Source organism: Bubalus kerabau, chromosome 4 (assembly GCF_029407905.1).
Source record: "Bubalus kerabau isolate K-KA32 ecotype Philippines breed swamp buffalo chromosome 4, PCC_UOA_SB_1v2, whole genome shotgun sequence".
NCBI classification, from domain to species: Eukaryota; Metazoa; Chordata; class Mammalia; order Artiodactyla; family Bovidae; genus Bubalus; species Bubalus kerabau.
In genome coordinates this window covers 88,188,829-88,206,425 of record NC_073627.1, presented here as the reverse complement: position 1 = coordinate 88,206,425, position 17,597 = coordinate 88,188,829, and the positions used below count along the sequence as shown (strand labels likewise).

Sequence of the window (17,597 nt, the reverse complement as noted above, 5' to 3'; positions counted from 1 at the left end):
CCTATATATATGTTATCTACAAGAGACCCACTTCAGACCTCAAGACACATATAGACTGAAAGTGAGAGGATGCAAAAATATATCCCATGCACATGGGAAGCAAAAGAAAGCTGGAGTAGCAATCCTCATATCAGACAAAATTGACCTTAAAGATTACAAGAGATAAGGAAGGACACTACATAACGATCAACGGATCAATCCAAGAGGAAGACATAACAATTGTAAATATCTATGCACCCAATATAGGGGCACCTCAATACATAAGACAAACACTAACAGACATTTAAAATGATACATTAGATGAGATGTATCTCATTGATATCTTCAGGACATTCCATCCAAATGAAGAAGAATACACCTTCTTCTCAAGTGCACATGGAACATCCTCCAGGATAAACCACCTCTTGTGTCACAAATCAACCCTCGGTAAATTTAAAAAAATTGAAATCATATCAAGCTTCTTCTCCAACCACAGCACTATGAGACTAGATATTAATTACAAGGAAAAAACTGTAAGAAACAGAAACACAAGGAAATTATACAACACATTTCTAAATAATCAACAGATTACTGAAGAAATCAAAAGGGAAATAAAAAAACTTTCTAGAAGCAAATAAATGAAAATACAACTCAAAACCTATGGAATGCAGCAAAAGCAGTCCAAAGATGGAAGTTTATTGCAATACAATCTTACCTCAAGAAACAAGAAAATCATTGAATAGACAACCCAACTTTAATCCGAAAACAGCTGGAAAAAGAAGTACAAAAAAACCCCCCCAAAATTAGTAGAAGGAAAGAAATCATAAAGATCTGAGCAGACATCAATGAAAAAGAAATGAAAGAAATAATAGTAAAGATTAATAAAACTAAAAGCTGGTTCTTTGAGAAAATAAACAAAATTGACAAGCCAGACTCATCAAGAAACAAAGAGAGAAGAATTGATTCAACAAAATTAGAAATGAAAAAGGAGAGGTTACAACAGACAGTGCAGAAATAATTGGATTATAAGAGAGTATTATGAACAACTATATGGCAATAAAATGGATAACCTGGAAGAAATGGACAGGCTCTTAGAAAAGTTCAATCTTTGAAGACTGTACCAGGAAGAAATAGAAATTATGAACAACCCAATTACAAGCACTGAAATTGAAGCTGTGATTAAAAAAAAAAAATCTCCCCCAAAAACAGAAGCCCAGGACCAGAGGGCTTCACAGGAGAATTCTATCAAACATTTAGAGAAGAGCTAATGCCTATCCTTCTAAAACTCTTTCAAAAAACAACAGGGGAAAGAACACATCCAAACTCATTCTACAAGGCCACCATCACCCTGATACCAAAACCAGACAAAGACAACATGCAAAAAGAAAACTACCGGCCAGTATCACTGATGAACATAGATGCAAAAATCCTCCACAAAATTTTAGCAAACAGAATTCAGCAACACATCAAAAAGCTCATACACCATGATCAACTTGGGCTTATTCCAGGGATGCAAGGATTCTTCCATATACGCAAATCAATCAGTGTGATACACCACATCGACAAATTGAAAAATAAAACCACATGATCTCAAAAGACACAGAAAAAGCCTTGACAAGATTCAGCACCCACTTATGATTAAACCTCTTCAAAAAATGGGCATAGAAGGAACCTACCTCAACATAGTGAAGGCCATATATGATAAACCTACAGGAAATGTTATTTTCAATGGTGAAAAGCTGAAAGCATGCCCCATAAGATCAGGAACAAGACAAGGGTGTCCACTTTCTCCACCATTATTCAACATAGTTCTGGAAGTCCTAGCCTCAGCGATCACAGAAGAAAAGGAAATAAAGGAATCTAGATTGGAAAAGATGAAGTAAAGCTCTCACTATTTGCAGATGACATGCTACTGTACATAGAAAACCCTAAAGATAGTATTAGAAAATTACTAGAGCTAATCAGTGAATTTAGCAAGGTTGCAGAATACAAAATCAATACATAGAAATGACTTGCATTTCTATATACTAACAATGAAAAATCAGAAGGAGAAATTAAGGAATCAATCCCATTCAAAATTGCAACAAAAAGAATCAAATACCTAGGAATAAACCTACCTAAGGAGACAAAAGAACTTTACACAGAAAATTATGAGACACTGATGAAAGAAATCAAAGATGATATAAACAGATGGAGAGATATTCCATGTTCCTGGGTAGGAAGAATCAATATTGTGAAAATGACTATACTACCAAATGCAATCGACAGATTCAATGCGATCCCTACCATTTCACCAATGGAATTTTTCACAGAACTAGAACAAAAAATTTCACAATTCATATGGAAACCCCAAAGACCCTGAATAGTCAATGCAGTCTTGACAAAAAATAATGCAGCTGGAGGAATCAACCTTCCTGACCTTAGATTATACTACAAAGCTACAGTCATCAAGACAGTATGTTATTGGCACAAAAACAGAAATATAGACACATGGAACTAGATAGAAAGCCCAGAAATAAACCCATGCACCTATGGGTACCATATTTTTGACAAACGAGGCACGAATATACAATAGGGCCAATAGCCTCTTCAATAAATGGTGCTGGGAAAACTGGACAGCAACATATAAAAGAGTGAAATGAGAACACTTCCCAAAAGCATACAAAGATAAACTGAAAATGGATTAAAGACCTAAATATAAGACCAGAAACAATAAAACTCTTAGAGGAAAACACTCGATGTCCTTAGAGGCAGAACACTCGATGACATAAATCAAAGCAAGATCCTCTATGACCCAATTCCAAGAGTAATGGAAATCAACCAAAAGTAAACAAGTGGGACCTGATTAAACTTAAAAGCTTTTGCACAGCAAAGGAAATTATAAGAAAGGTGAAATGACAACCCTCAGAATGGGAGAAAATAATAGCAAATGAAAGAACTGAAAAGGATTAATTTCCAAAATATACAAGCGGCTCATACAACTCAAGGCTAGAAAAACGAACAACCCAATCAAAAAATGGGAAAAAGACCTAAACAGTCATTTCTCCAAAGAAGACATACAGGTAGCTAAGAAACACATGAAAAGATGCTCAATATCACTCATTATTAGAGAAATGCAAATCAAACCACAATGAGATATCACCTCACACAGGTCAGAATGGCCATCATGAAAAAGTCTACAAACAATAAATGCTGGAGAGGATGTAGAGAAAAGGGAAAGCTCTTGCACTGTTGGTGGGAATGTAAACTGATACAGCCACTATGGAGGATGCTATGGAGATTCCTTAAAAAACTATGAATAAAACTACCATATGACCCAGCAATCCCCCTCCTAAGCATATACCCTGAGGAAACCAGGGTTGAAAAGACACATGTATCCCACTGTTTCTTGTGGCACTATTTACAATAGCTAGAACATGGAAGCAACCTAGATGTCCATCAATAGATGAATGGATAAAGAAGTCGTGGTACATATACACAATGGAATATTACTCAGCCATAAAAAGGAACGCATTTGAGTCAGTTCTGATGAGCTGGATGAACCTAGAACCTGTTATACAGAGTGAAGTGAGTCAGAAAGAGAAAGCTAAATATCATACTCTAACGCACATATAAGGAATACAGAAAAATGGTACTGAAGAATTTATTTGTAAGGCAGCAATGGAAAAAGCAAGAGGGTTCCAGAAAAACATCTATTTCTGCTTTATTGACTATGCCAAAGCTTTGGACTGTGTGGATCACAATAAACTGTAGAAAATTCTGAAAGAGATGGGAATACCAGACCACCTGACCTGCCTCTTGAGAAATCTACATGAAGGTCAGGAAACAACAGTTAGAACTGGATATGGAACAACAGACTGGTTCCAAATAGGAAAAGGAGTATGTCAAGGCTGTATATTCTCATCCTGCTTATTTAACTTATATGCAGAGTACATCATGATAAACGCTGAGCTGGAAGAAGCACAAGCTGCAATCGAGATTGCCGGGAGAAATATCAATAACCTCAGATATGCAGATGACACCACCCTGATATGCAGAAAGTGAAGAGGAACTAAAGAGCCTCTTGATGCAAGTGATAGAAGAGAGTGGAAAAGTTGGCTTAAAGCTCAACATTCAGAAAACGAAGATCAGGTCATCTGGTCCCATCACTTCATGGGAAATAGATGGGGAAACAGTAGAAACAGTGTCAGACTTTAGTTTTTTGGGCTCCAAAATCACTGCAGATAGGGATTGCAGCCATGAAATTAAAAGATGCTTACTCTTGGAAGGAAAGTTATGACCAACCTAGATAGCATATTCAAAAGCAGAGACATTACTTTGCCAATGAAGGTCCATATAGTCAAGGCTATGATTTTTCCTGTAGTCCTGTATGGATGTGAAAGTCATACTGTGAAGAAAGCTGAGCACTGAAGAATTGATGCTTTTGAACTGTGGTGTGGGAGAAGACTCTTGAAAATCCCTTGGACTGCAAGGAGATCCAACCAATCCATTCTAAAGGAGATCAGTCCTGGGTGTTCTTTGGAAGGACTGATGCTAAAGCTGAAACTCTAATACTTTGGGCACCTCATGTGAAGAGTTGACTCATTGGAAAAGACCCTGATGCTTTGAGGGATTGGGGGCAGGAGGAAAAGTGGACAACAAAGGATGAGATGGCTGGATGTCATCACCAACTTGATGGACAAGAGTTTGGATGAACTCCAGGAGTTGGTGATGGACAGGGAGGCCTGGCGTGCTGCAATTCATGGGGTCGCAAAGAGTTGAACACGACTGAGCAACTGAACTGAACTGAATGGAGAAACAGACATAGAGAATAGACTTATGGACATGGGGAGAGGGGACAGGGCGAGATGTATGGAGAGAGTAACATGGAAACTTACATTGCCATATATAAATTAAATAGCCAACGGGAATTTGCTGAATGGCTCAGGAAACTCAAACAGGGGCCCTGTATCAACCTAGAGGGGTGGGATAGGGAGGAAGATGGGAGGGAGTTTCAAAAGGGAGGGGATATATGTATACCTATGACTGATTAATGTTGAGGTTTGATAGAACACAACAAAATTCTGTAAAGCAATTATCCTCAATAAAATAATAAATTTAAAAAAATCAGTGGCTTTCACATTTAAGTTATAGCTTAAAATTTTATGTGATTCTCAACTCTACATTGAATACAAAGAGTAATATTTTCACTTCCTTTTTCTATGTACAGAGAAAAGATATCCATAGAGTACATAAAAACATAACCAGTATATCTGTGCTATCAAAATTTCACAATCAGGGCACCTAAAATATATCTAAAAAGGCTCTGTGGTCAGAAGAAAGAAGGACAACATGAAAAAAAAACAATGATTGAGAAATGCTGCCTTAACCCATTTGGAGAGTGCAAAATGAAAACCAAAAACAAAAGTAGAAAGCAAGAGGGAACTTTCAGAAAATGGAAACCATGGGCTCCTACTTAAGACACAGGCCTGAAGAAAGGTCTTCAGAGAACAAAGATCAAGTTCAGAGTCACCCACCGCCCCAGGCCACAAGCATCTGCAAGGCCCCCGATGGCCCCAGCTTGGTCCTTCCTCCTGGCCCTACTGCTGCTCAGCTGCAACACCATCTGCTCTCTGGGCTGCCACCTGCCTCACACCCACAGCCTGGCCAACAGGAGGGTCCTGATGCTCCTGCAACAACTGAGGAGGGTCTCCCCTTCCTCCTGCCTGCAGGACAGAAATGACTTCACATTCCCCCAGGAGGCACTGGGTGGCAGCCAGTTGCAGAAGGCTCAAGCCATCTCTGTGCTCCACGAGGTGACCCAGCACACCTTCCAGCTCTTCAGCACAGAGGGCTCGGCCGCCACGTGGGACCAGAGCCTCCTGGACAAGCTCCGCGCGGCACTGGATCAGCAGCTCCCTGACCTGCAAGCCTGTCTGAGGCAGGAGGAGGGGCTGCGAGGGGCTCCCCTGCTCAAGGAGGACTCCAGCCTGGCTGTGAGGAAATACTTCCACAGACTCACTCTCTATCTGCAAGAGAAGAGACACAGCCCTTGTGCCTGGGAGGTTGTCAGAGTTCAAGTCATGAGAGCCTTCTCTTCCTCAACAAACTTGCAGGAGAGATTCAGGAGAAAGGACTGACACACACCTGGGTCAACATGGAAATGATTCTCACGGACCAACAGACCACACTTCCTCAAGCGCTGCCATGTCAAGGACTCTCATTTCTGCTGTCATCCTGCCCTGAATTGATTCAATTTGTCGAATATTTCCTGGAATTTTAAGTGACATTATGTTCTACTCTACAGGTACTTGGTCCTCACAGATGCTGAAGCTGATCTATCTACTTATTCACTACCTGGACCATTATTTATCTCTTTTAGTATTTATTTATCTATTTATAAATATTTAAATGATCTTGTTGATTTAATATTATGTATGTATATTTATGGGAAAATGTATATTTTGTATTTAGTTAGTTTGTGATTTTTTTCACTCATTAAATTCTTAGTGTAAAAAACTTTTTTTTTTCCCTAAACACCAAGCCTGAATGGCAGCTTGATTAAAAAAATGCATTTTGTAAATCCTTGACCCCTCTTTAGGATTTGGATATTAGAAGTAAAAACTCACAAGCTCTACCTATGTTGTTTCTTGCTCTGAGGACCTTGAAGTGAACATAACTACTCCAATACATTTTGTAACTCTGATTTTCTCAAAAGAAAAGTAACCTAAAAGCAATGATCCAAAAATTCCATGCTTCAGGATTTGATGAACTCTTGGGAAGGGCTTTCTGCCTCTTGTTGGTTGTTGAAGTTGTTTCCCTGGAAAGTGGTAGAGATGCTTGAAGAGATGGCGGTCAGTTGGCGAGAGGTCAGGTGAATATCTTACCTTTTCACTCAAATATCACAGTCATTCACTTCCTCTCAGTGTAGGAATCCCCAGCATGGTCTCCTCATTCACTCTGCATGAAGGTGTCCTCTTCATTCATATAGCTGTTTCATTCTCCATTATGATTTCTGGTTGTCAATTTTCCTTTAAGACTGCAAAGCCACCAACTGAAAGCAGAACCTGAGTGAAACTTCTAGATTTGTCAGGCAGTCCCCTATGAGTTCACCTGCTCTGCCTGCCAAGCACTGCAGGTCCAGACTGCCCAGCCTCAAAGAGAAACATGGTAAATAGAGGGAACCCCGCACCACAGTGAACAATGGTGGAGACTCCAGGGGCTCCTCTGTGCCTCCACCTGGCTCTTCCACGTGCTGATTGCACTAGGAGGAGCTTGCCTTGGTCAGGAGTCTCACTTGCTCAAAAAGCCCAAAGTGCAGGAAACTTGGAGTTGAAAGTCAGCAGCAGTTTGAGAAATCTGAAGGAGAACAGGGAAGTTTAAAGTGTTCCCTGGAAAAGTGGCAGGGCCTCAGGACATGGAACCACACAGATGAGCTGCACTGAGGCAAGAGGGCCACTCCTGTCACAGCTCCAGACACGTTTCCTCCTTAGGACCCAGCAAGGTATCTCAGAGCAGAGCAAGATGTACCTGGGGACAATGCAATCCATGAAGTTCTTAAATTCCTCCATAATGTCTTTGCATCTTTGAGAGACAAAATCAAACGAGCTTGAATAAAAGAGTCACAGGCAGGCCTTTAGAACATTCATTAACAGTGGGACAGAGCCATCCCCCCAGGACATATGTTAGTAATGTGCAGACTGGGAGATCACAATTTCTCAAAGTAACAAAGATCTTTGTGGAAATTCGTGTACTTAATGTAGGCAATTTTGAAGGAGGACATTGATGGATCAATCATTTTTCTCTTCTTCCCAGTTGGGACATACAGCACATATAGCTACATGTAAAGTCAGAGGGGCATTTTTTTTAATATACTTTAATTTATTTATTCATTTTTCACTGTAGTGGGTCTTCGTAGCTGCATGGACTTTTCTTTCACTGCCTAAAGCGGGGCTTCTCTCTAGTGGTGGTGCATAGGCTTCTCATTGCAGTAGCTTCTCTCGTTGAGGAGCTTGGGCTCTAGGGCACTCGGGCTTCAGTAGTGGCGGTCCTGGGGTCTGGAGCACAGGCTCAATGGCTGTGGTGCACGGGCTTCACAGCCTCTAGACCACTTGTAGTCCTATGTGTCCCCTGCCTTGGCAGGCAGATTCCTTACCACTGAGCAACCAGGGAAGCCCCCCAGAGGACATTAAAGTACATTGAGAGGTGTAGAAACCTTGAGGATTAGGGTCCTAAAACAAGTAAAAAACATTCCTTTATTACTGGTAAAAGTATCATTTTATTAACAAATTATTTTCTAAATAACTTTTTAATGTGAATTCTATACTATTAATGATATTTAATAAGTTGATCTAGAAATTAAAAAAAAAAAGATAACTACATAAGGCATTGAAGCTTACTTCACAAGTCAAGCCAGTCTCTCCCTGCTAAGGAGAAAAATCTTCACTGCTTATGTCTAGGAAGCACATATGTTTTTCGCTATTTGTCACACACAGGCTCCTCAACAGCCACATCCTGACCAGTAGCTGGAAAACAAGGAGCAGAAGTTCTTCACTGGACTCAATATCAGGATGACCTGTCTGGACTGGAGGTGAGCAATGCAGGTGTCTTCCTTTAGAATGAGAACAGCAGGCTGTGGGAGTTCATTTTTTCAGGAGGACTTGCTGAGGACTACAGGCTGGAGGTCAGCCTCTCTTCTGCTCTAAGGGACTGCTCCACGGATGTCGGGGAGGTCAGTATGCATGTGATTGTGGTGAAGGGGTGACATGCAGATAAGCTCACATCTTGGGAGAATGTGGCTGAGAATCAGGAGGAACAGATGTCTCTCTGAAGGATTTTAGAGCTTTTCTACCCACGAGAAGGTGCAAAATTGGGTTCATAAATTTCCTCTGGAAATTATCTAACTGTTTACTGACCTGCTATGTCAGTTTTCCCAGAGCACAGAGTGCCTTGTTCCTGATCTCCATCCTGAACTCCTATCAGGGTGGGTTGGAGGTCAGGACTGCAGTGAGTAGTGACTTCATTCTGCAGAACCTGATCATGAAAGATGTTTTCATTGTCATCCTGAAGGAGAAACGTCAGAGCTCATGTGGTGAGAAACTGTTAGATGCTTTTTCTTTGTACTTAAGCTCACAAGAAAGGTCAAGAGTTTAAAATACATAGAAAAGAGGGCTCACTTCTAGTAGGGATAATAAAGATATTTCACTATATTTCATTGAAGAAACCACTCATAAAAGCTTAGACTTCCTTCTGCGTGGCTTGTGTGATTGGACTTCCCCAGCCAGGGATTGAAATCAGGTCACAGCAGTGAAAGTGCTGGATCCTAACCACTAGACAATGAGCAAACATCTGCTTTTTTTTTTTAAGGCTGGCAGAACAATCTATTCCCTTCTAACTACTTAATAGTGATTTCATCTATTTAAATTAAATCTTAGTTCTGCTGACTTCAGACCACACCCTGTGGCCCTACAAAACAATAGATAGTGGCCCTTTGGCATTTGAAATGGATTAAGGGGTCTTTGTCATGTCATTCTCCTCCTCACTTATTTCATTGGTTCCTTAATGTAATGTTGATATTCACCCTTTTATTTTTTAAATGGGATCCTTCAGACAAATCAAAGACCCCAAGGTTTGCCCTTGAATCTTTGCTACTATTGGAATAGTTCATTTGTACAGATTTATACTTTTCTCCACGATTATAAATAAGTGTGACCTAAGAGTTAATGAGAGGATTCAGTTAAAATTCTAAAGAACTTGAAAGTGGCTAGTCCATTCAGTTCAGTTCAGTTCAGTCGCTCAGTCGTATCTGACTCTTTGCGACCCCATGAATCGCAGCACACCAGGCCTCCCTGTCCATCACCAACTCCCGGAGTTAACTCAGACTCACTTCCATCAAGTCAGTGATGCCATCCAGCCATCTCATCCTCTGTCGTCCCCTTCTCCTCCTGCCTCCAATCCCCCCTAGCATCAGAGTCTTTTCCAATGAGTCAACTCTTCGCATGAGGTGGCCAAAGTACTGGAGTTTCAGCTTTAGCATCATTCCTTCCAAAGAAATCCCAATCAGAATCCCAGAAATTCTGATCTCCTTCAGAATGGACTGCTTGGATCTCCTTGCAGTCCAAGGGACTCTCAAGAATCTTCTCCAACACCACAGTTCAAAAGCATCAATTCTTCGGTGCTCAGCTTTCTTCACAGTCCAACTTTCACATCCATACATGACCACAGGAAAAACCATAGCCTTGACTACATGGACCTTCATTGGCAAACTAATGTCTCTGCTTTTGATTATGCTATCTAGGTTGGTCATAACTTTCCTTCCAAGGAGTAAGCGTCTTTCCATAAGTAGCAAGCAACAAAATTCAGTGATTATTTTAATATCATAATTACTATTTCCCTGACTAAGATCAGGGTCTTTTGGAATCATTTAATTCCATTTCCTTTTAGTTTTTCTCAAAGCATCTTCTCATTGCCTGGGCAGATTTGTTACCTAGGCAGATGCTCAGGAAGGTTGGGCTCCAAGACACTGCCAAAGAGGATTAGTGTTCTAGCAATTGGCATTCTAGTCGTTCACCTCTCGTTAGGTGGTGGGTTTAACTTCTTCCTTCTCTCCTGAAACTAATCCTACATGGATTAATTGAAAGAAAACTGAGATAGCCGATCTTCCAAAGCAAAGGGCAGTCAACTGACCCAGGATTTGGCCTTCGTTGAGCTTCTGTCAGAAGCAGCCATGCCCCAAGTTTCATGTTGTTCATACTGGCCTCATGCTTCCCCTCTGCCACAGCCTCATCCCCAGCTGTGCTGCATTGAATTTGCTAACTCAGAATGAGTCATTCTATCAGGGGAAACCACTTCCCTTCTTTCAGACATTCAGAATACATTAGTTTTCTCTTTGCCCGCAAAACAACTGTGGACTTTTACTTTCTAGGAAAGTGTCAAAGGGAAACAACAACAACAAAAACTAAAGTTTGAAATGATAGAGCTACAGCCCTTCTGCCTTTCTTTGCTTTATTCTTCTTACCTCAACGTGAATTAGAAGCAGAGCAGAGGCAGCAAGACAAATCCTGACCAACAAGTCACTAAAAGAATGTAGAAACTTTAAGTAAAAATTTACACTGTGGAAAATTCTGAAAAAGATGGGAATAGCAGACCACCTGACCTGCCTCTTGAGAAACCTGCATGCAGGTCAGGAAGCAACAGTTAGAACTGGACATGGAACAACAACTGGTTCCAAATAGGAAAAGGAGTATGTCAAGGCTGTATACTGTCACCCTGCCTATTTAACTTATATGCAATGTACATAATGAGAAACGCTGGGCTGGAAGAAGCACAAGTTGGAATCAAGATTGCCGGGAGAAATATCAATAACCTCAGATATGCAGATGACACCACCCTTGTGGCAGAAAGTGAAGAGGAACTCAAAAGCCTCTTGATGAAAGTGAAAGAGGAGAGTGAAAAACTTGGCTTAAAGCTCAACATTCAGAAAATGAAGATCATGGCATCTGGTCCCATCACTTCATGGGAAATAGATGGGGAAACAGTGGAAACAGTGTCAGACTTTATTTTTTGGGGCTCCAAAATCACTGCAGATGGTGATTGCAGCCATGAAATTAAAAGACGCTTACTCCTTGGAAGGAAAGTTATGACCAACCTAGATAGCATATTCAAAAGCAGAGACATTACTTTGCCAACAAAGGTCCAGCTAGTCAAGGCTATGGTTTTTCCAGTGGTCATGTATGGATGTGAGAGTTGGACTGTGAAGAAAGCTGAGCACCGAAGAATTGATGCTTTTGAACTGTGGTGTTGGAGAAGACTCTTGAGAGTCCCTTGGACTGCAAGGAGATCCAACCAGTCCATTCTGAAGGAGATAAGCCCTGGGATTTCTTTGGAAGCAATGATATTAAAGCTGGTATTCCAGTACTTTGGCCACCTCATGTGAAAAGTTGACTCATTGGAAAAGACTCTGATGCTGGTGGGGATTGGGGGCAGGAGGAGAAGGGGACGACAGAGGATGAGATGGCTGGATGGCATCACTGACTCTATGGACATTAGTCTGAGTGAACTCCGGGAGTTGGTGATGGACAGGGAGGCCTGGCGTGCTGCGATTCATGGGGTCGCAAAAAGTCAGACATGACTGAACGACTGAACTGAACAGAACTGAAAGGAAAGAAGGCTATTTCTCCCTGAATGAGTAGCCTCGCTTTCAGAATCCTGAATTCTCAGAGGGAGAAAGAAACAGAGGAACAGAGATGCCCAGTGGAATCAACTGCCTGAATGAACAATTAACTCACTAGATTTTGTGATATAAGCTTATAGTGAGAGACAACACCATCATGAATCTCCTTCTTCCAACTCAGAAACTCTGATCAGAAGAAGTCTTGAACAGTTTAAGTAAAAGGATTGAATAATAAAACTATACTTGGCAATGCACATAATATTTATCTACTAAAATAAAAATAATTGCAGTTGGAAATTCTTCTACTAACTTGCACAAATACATATTTGCTCTCAGTATCTGAGCACTGCTGACACTTTGGACGTCTGGGGACATGGGTCAGGAGAAGAGGAGGTCACCATTGAGAACTAGGGTTCTTCACACAAACACTGCAGGGGAGAGGATGTGGGTTTAGGAAGATGATTTATTCTCCCAACAAATAAGCCCTCCACAGAAAGGAGATTTTCAAGTCCACAGGATGTGGTGAGCCTGTCCTCAGGGAGGGAGTCCAGAAGGGGAGGAAGGGCCTCTGTCACTCTAGAGGACAGGGGGTGGCTCCATGTGATCTCTCCCTTGTGAGTGAGGTGCTGCTGGGAAAATACAATTATCCTGAATTGAGAGTCTCCTTGCCAATGTTCTCTGAGAAGAACCAGGATTCTGGTAGGAGTATTGGCCCAGTCTGTGGAGGACGGCAGGTCTCCAGTAAGAAATGGTGGGAAAAAATGATGGTATCTGTAACAGTCCTGACCTCAGGTCCCTGAAGCACAACCAAATGGACCTGCAGGAATGTGTTCCAGAAGGAAGAGAAACAGGGCAGGAGTTCATGGACTCATAATAATCAGCCTCTTCTCTAAATCAAACACTCAAGAAAACTCATCATTTGTTTCGAAGAACTTAATTGACAGAGTGATCTGGTAAATCCCTAAATAAATGCAGAAACCACAGAGCTAAGGGAGCCTTTCTTCCCATGTAAAGTAAGGGGGGAAAAAGGAGCTTAATATCAGGGCTCCTGATGCGTTCACGGATAAAAGGAGACCAACATTTATGCATGAGAGACAAAGAGCAATAATGTATATAATTACAAATGTCCATTAATTCTGACAAGACAAAGACCTTTCTCATTTGATTGATAAATATCCATTTCGATGGGTACATTTGAAGTTATTAGGAGTAGGTGAAATTAATAGTTTAGATTGAAGACATTTTCTTTGATCATACTGTGAATACATAAATGAAAATCAAAAAAGGAAGTAAAAGTGCACAGAAATAACTAGAAAATGAAAACTATCATGTTCCCTATTTAATGGCCTTGCTAGAAAGCATGGCATCAGAGAACCTACCTCAAGGTTCCACCAGACGCCATCTCAGCCAGGCCAACAGCAGCCTCATCTTCCCCATGGCCTTCGTGCTCTCTCTACTGATGGCCCTGGTGCTGGTCAGCTACGGCCCGGGAAGATCCCTGGGCTGTGACCTGTCTCAGAACCACGTGCTGGTTTGCAGGAAGAACCTCAGGCTCCTGGGCCAAATGAGGAGACTCTCCCCTCGCTTCTGTCTGCAGGACAGAAAAGACTTCACTTTCCCTCAGGAGATGGTGGAGGGCAGCCAGCTCCAGGAGGCCCAGGCCTTCTCTGTGCTCCACGAGATGCTCCAGCAGACCTTCAACCTCTTCCACACAGAGCGGTCCTCTGCTGCCTGGGACACCACCCTCCTGGAGCAGCTCTGCACTGGACTCCATCAGCAGCTGGACGACCTGGACGCCTGCCTGGGGCAGGTGACGGGAGAGGAAGACTCTGCCCTGGGAAGGACGGGCCCCACACTGGCCATGAAGAGGTACTTCCAGGGCATCCATGTCTACCTGCAAGAGAAGGAATACAGCGACTGTGCCTGGGAAATAGTCAGAGTGGAGATGATGAGATCCTTGTCTTCATCAACCAGCTTGCAAGAAAGGTTAAGAATGATGGATGGAGACCTGAACTCACCTTGACATGACTCTTACTGACTAAGATGCCACATCACCCTTGTACACTCACCTGCAGCCATTTAAGAGACTCTGAATTCTGCTTTAGCCACAATATTTATTGAATTAAATCAATAAATACTTTCTCAATAGTAATAAGCAAGTAGGTATAAAATTATTCAGCTGCACAGGAATCAGTGCATAGCGATGAGTGCCCTGATGTTATTTATATGTTTCTTTATGTACATATTTTCATTTATTATTTTATCTCATCATATTTATATTTTTATATAAAATTTTTGTTTACATTGTAATAAAATTTAGAAAACATGTTCATTTTCTTAATCTTCTAATTTGTTTTTATTAAATTCTTATGAAGGTAAACTTGTTTCTTCATTCTGAAGACCTAAATCTTTATTTTGTCTACATAAACCTATTGTGGAATAGCATTTGTCCATGTATACTACGGAATGGCTCTATTACTTCTCAGGACTTGATTGTCAAAAGGTGGAATTTCTGGAATTCCCTGGCAGTCCAGTGGTTTGGGCTCCACGCTTCCAGTATAGGAAGCTCAGGTGACATGGATATCTGCTCAGGAACTATGATTTTGCAGGCTACAGAGGGCAGCCCTCCATTCCATCCCTCCAAAGAAAAAAAAAAAAAAGAGGTAGAAAGGAGTTCTGAAACTGTGGAAAATGATTAGTCCTGAAGTCACAGATAAACTAATTTATACCCAGTCAGCAAAGAACTGTTGGAGTCAGTATCTGGGGGAAGACTCGTCTCCTCCAGAAAAGGTGCCGGCATGTGGTGCTGAGTGGCTGATCCTGACACCTGTTACTCTTCCTCCCACCTTCCCCTCAGTCCTACTTTACTGAGCAATCCACTCCCTTACACAATCTCCTCACTGCCTCCAACACAGGAGCTCTGTTCTGTGGTGGTTTCTGGTTCAAAGTGTCTCTGAGTGGAAATCACTGGAAGAGGGCACAAGTGAAAGGAGAGTTCTAGAAGTTTCAAAACCTTTGAATTGCAGCTCTGCTATTTAACAGCAGTGTGACCCTGCAAAATATCACAAACACTGAGGAGAAGGAAATGGCAACCCACTCCAGTATCCTTTCTTGAAAATCCCATGGACAGAGGAGCCTGGTGGGCTACAGTCCATGGGTCACAAGAGTCAGACACGACTGAACCAACTTAGCATGCATGCAGGCACGCACGCTGTCTTGATCCTCTTTAATATGGGGAAAATAAGAGTAGTTTTTCATAGGATTACTGTTAGGATCAAAGAGCCCATATTACAAGAAGCATAAAAGTGTGCCTGGCAGTAATGATCAGGACAGTGAGTCCCAGAGTAGCTGCCCACAGGGAGCAGATGGGACAGCTGGCCTGAGGCAGTGACTGGAAGGTAACACTGGAAAGATGTGAGGTCCTTGGTAAAAATATTTAATTTGGGTGCTAGTTTCACAGTATATTCAGTGTGTGAACTCTCCTGTGCTCAAGGCTGAAGACAATTCCAGTTTCTGTGTTTCAGACTTCTAGAAGTATTCTTAGGAAGTCACAGAAATTCTTTGAGAAAGAAGAATTAGTAGAAAATGCTTTGATCTAGTATAAAAATAAATAATAGGGAAATCATAGAGATCTCATATGAATGCAGAAAATCACACACATGACTCATTAATAATGTTTCTTGCTTCTTTAGTCTGAGTACAACTCTACTACTTATAGAAGACATTTCTAAACTTACCTTCTCAACTCTCTGTTGGGTTCAGTCTTTCAGCAGCAAGCAGAGGCAGGAAGAAAAGAGCAAGGGCCATGCAGGGTGAGGCTCTGCTCTCCAGCCCTGGGCCGTCCTGGGTTTGCTCCCAGTTGTTTTCCGTGGAGACTTCAGTCCCTAAGTGCCGGCAGTGTCACCTCCTAGAGCCGGTCCTTCTCAGAAATCAGTGCCTTTGAGGAGAGACTGCTACAATGCATGCAGGTGTCTTATAACACAAGTGAGAGTCTTTCTCTGAACAAGGGGCCATGAAGTCAATTTTATTGGTCAAAACACATAAATCTTGCACATGCATACTGCCAACTGTCCATGATAACAGTAGCTACATGAATCCACATTCAAGACCATATAAGTTCTTACATGTTCTCACACATTGACCAAAACAGGATCTTATCATCTTTTTCAATTTTGCCAGTCTGACTGGTGACACATAGCATCTAGCAGCAACCATTAGTTTTCCTTTTCCTAACTGATGGCAGTTGTTATCAGTCATACTCCAGTCAGGAAAACAGAAAATTCCTTCCAGCCTTCTAGTCCACCCTTGGAACTGGTATGGGAAAGAAAAACAATCTGCAGGCAAAGGAGAAATGTACTGGAAGGAACTAGAGCCCCAGCATCACAGAGTAGAGTTGAGGAGAAGAGCTGTGGAGCTGAGAGGTTGGTTCTAAGACCGCTGCACTAGGATAGAGGACAGCCTTTCCCCATCACATCCACTGGAAGCACAGGCTTCCCGGTGAATTTCTGATCCACACAGATGCACCCACTGCTCCTGCACTGTGACTTTACTCACGTAAAGAAGGTCGTCATTCATTTTTGGTCAAACTCCGTGATCTCCAGCTAGAAGACACACAGATTGCAAGGTCCTCAACCAGATCCCAGGCTCCACACTCACACTGCACTCCTGCCATCTGGCTGTATCCAGTCTGAATTTCGTTTGTGACCAAGAAGTTTGTGGTTTTCCTGTGTTCAGGGCCCAGAACTGTCTTCTGTTCAAACTGATGAACTAGGTCATGACCTGCTCTAGTTTTCAGGCCTTTAAAAATGTATCTTGATGATGATGTCTTCCAAAGACGGATGCTGGAATCATATACCCAACTGCCTGTTTCACAGTTGGTGTCTACTGAGCACACATTATGCTGAAATCAAAAGCATTTTAATTGCAATTTTTTAAACAACTTATCCATATGAGAAGACATTTTGAAAAGTTAACGAAACTCTCCAATGAAAAACTGCCCCCCAAAAAATGCTTAATAGATGACCTTTGGTTAAAACACATGAGAGGAAAAAAGTATTTTGTAAATTGAGATAAGTTATTCAAAGTAGTTACTGGGTCATAAGTTTGTCAAATATGGCTTTCGATCAGATGAAGAGAGATAGACAAAGAAGTAATATTGAAAACACTACTGATGATTTTGCTTCCATTAAAGCCAGGAACTTAAAGTACTGTTGTGGCATAAGGAAAATATTTGAATTTGATGTGAGTTGAAGACTTATACATTTTAAAACATTTTCCAACCAATTAACATTACAGGAGAAATTAACCATTTATATTAATGTTAAATGAAATAATTTTCCCTTTATCTAGGAACTTCTTTTTAAGTCTCAGGTTTGTCCCCAAGTCTTCCCACTGGAGGGTCCCAATATGTGGTAGATTCCGGTCCAGATTGTAGATACCTTTCCCCTTTCCCTGAATTACTCCTTTT

At 41.5% G+C, this 17,597-nt stretch overlaps 2 protein-coding genes across 2 annotated transcripts; both read left to right on the top strand.

Annotated features, from left to right (window-relative positions):
* Positions 1–5,212: 5,212 nt before the first annotated feature.
* LOC129649923 (interferon alpha-A-like) lies at positions 5,213–6,098 on the top strand. The gene has a single exon (XM_055577916.1). The coding sequence runs from the start codon at positions 5,529–5,531 to the stop codon at positions 6,096–6,098; it is 570 nt and encodes a 189-aa protein (XP_055433891.1). The 5' UTR covers positions 5,213–5,528.
* Positions 6,099–12,978: 6,880 nt separating this feature from the next.
* On the top strand, positions 12,979–14,153 carry LOC129649921 (interferon omega-1-like). Its single transcript, XM_055577915.1, has one exon. The coding sequence runs from the start codon at positions 13,473–13,475 to the stop codon at positions 14,151–14,153; it is 681 nt and encodes a 226-aa protein (XP_055433890.1). The 5' UTR covers positions 12,979–13,472.
* Positions 14,154–17,597: the final 3,444 nt, after the last annotated feature.

Coding starts and splice junctions, on each gene's coding strand:
- LOC129649923 (XM_055577916.1), top strand. CDS start 5,529: ATGGCCCCAGCTTGGTCCTTCCTCCTGGCCCTACTGCTGCTCAGCTGC.
- LOC129649921 (XM_055577915.1), top strand. CDS start 13,473: ATGGCCTTGCTAGAAAGCATGGCATCAGAGAACCTACCTCAAGGTTCC.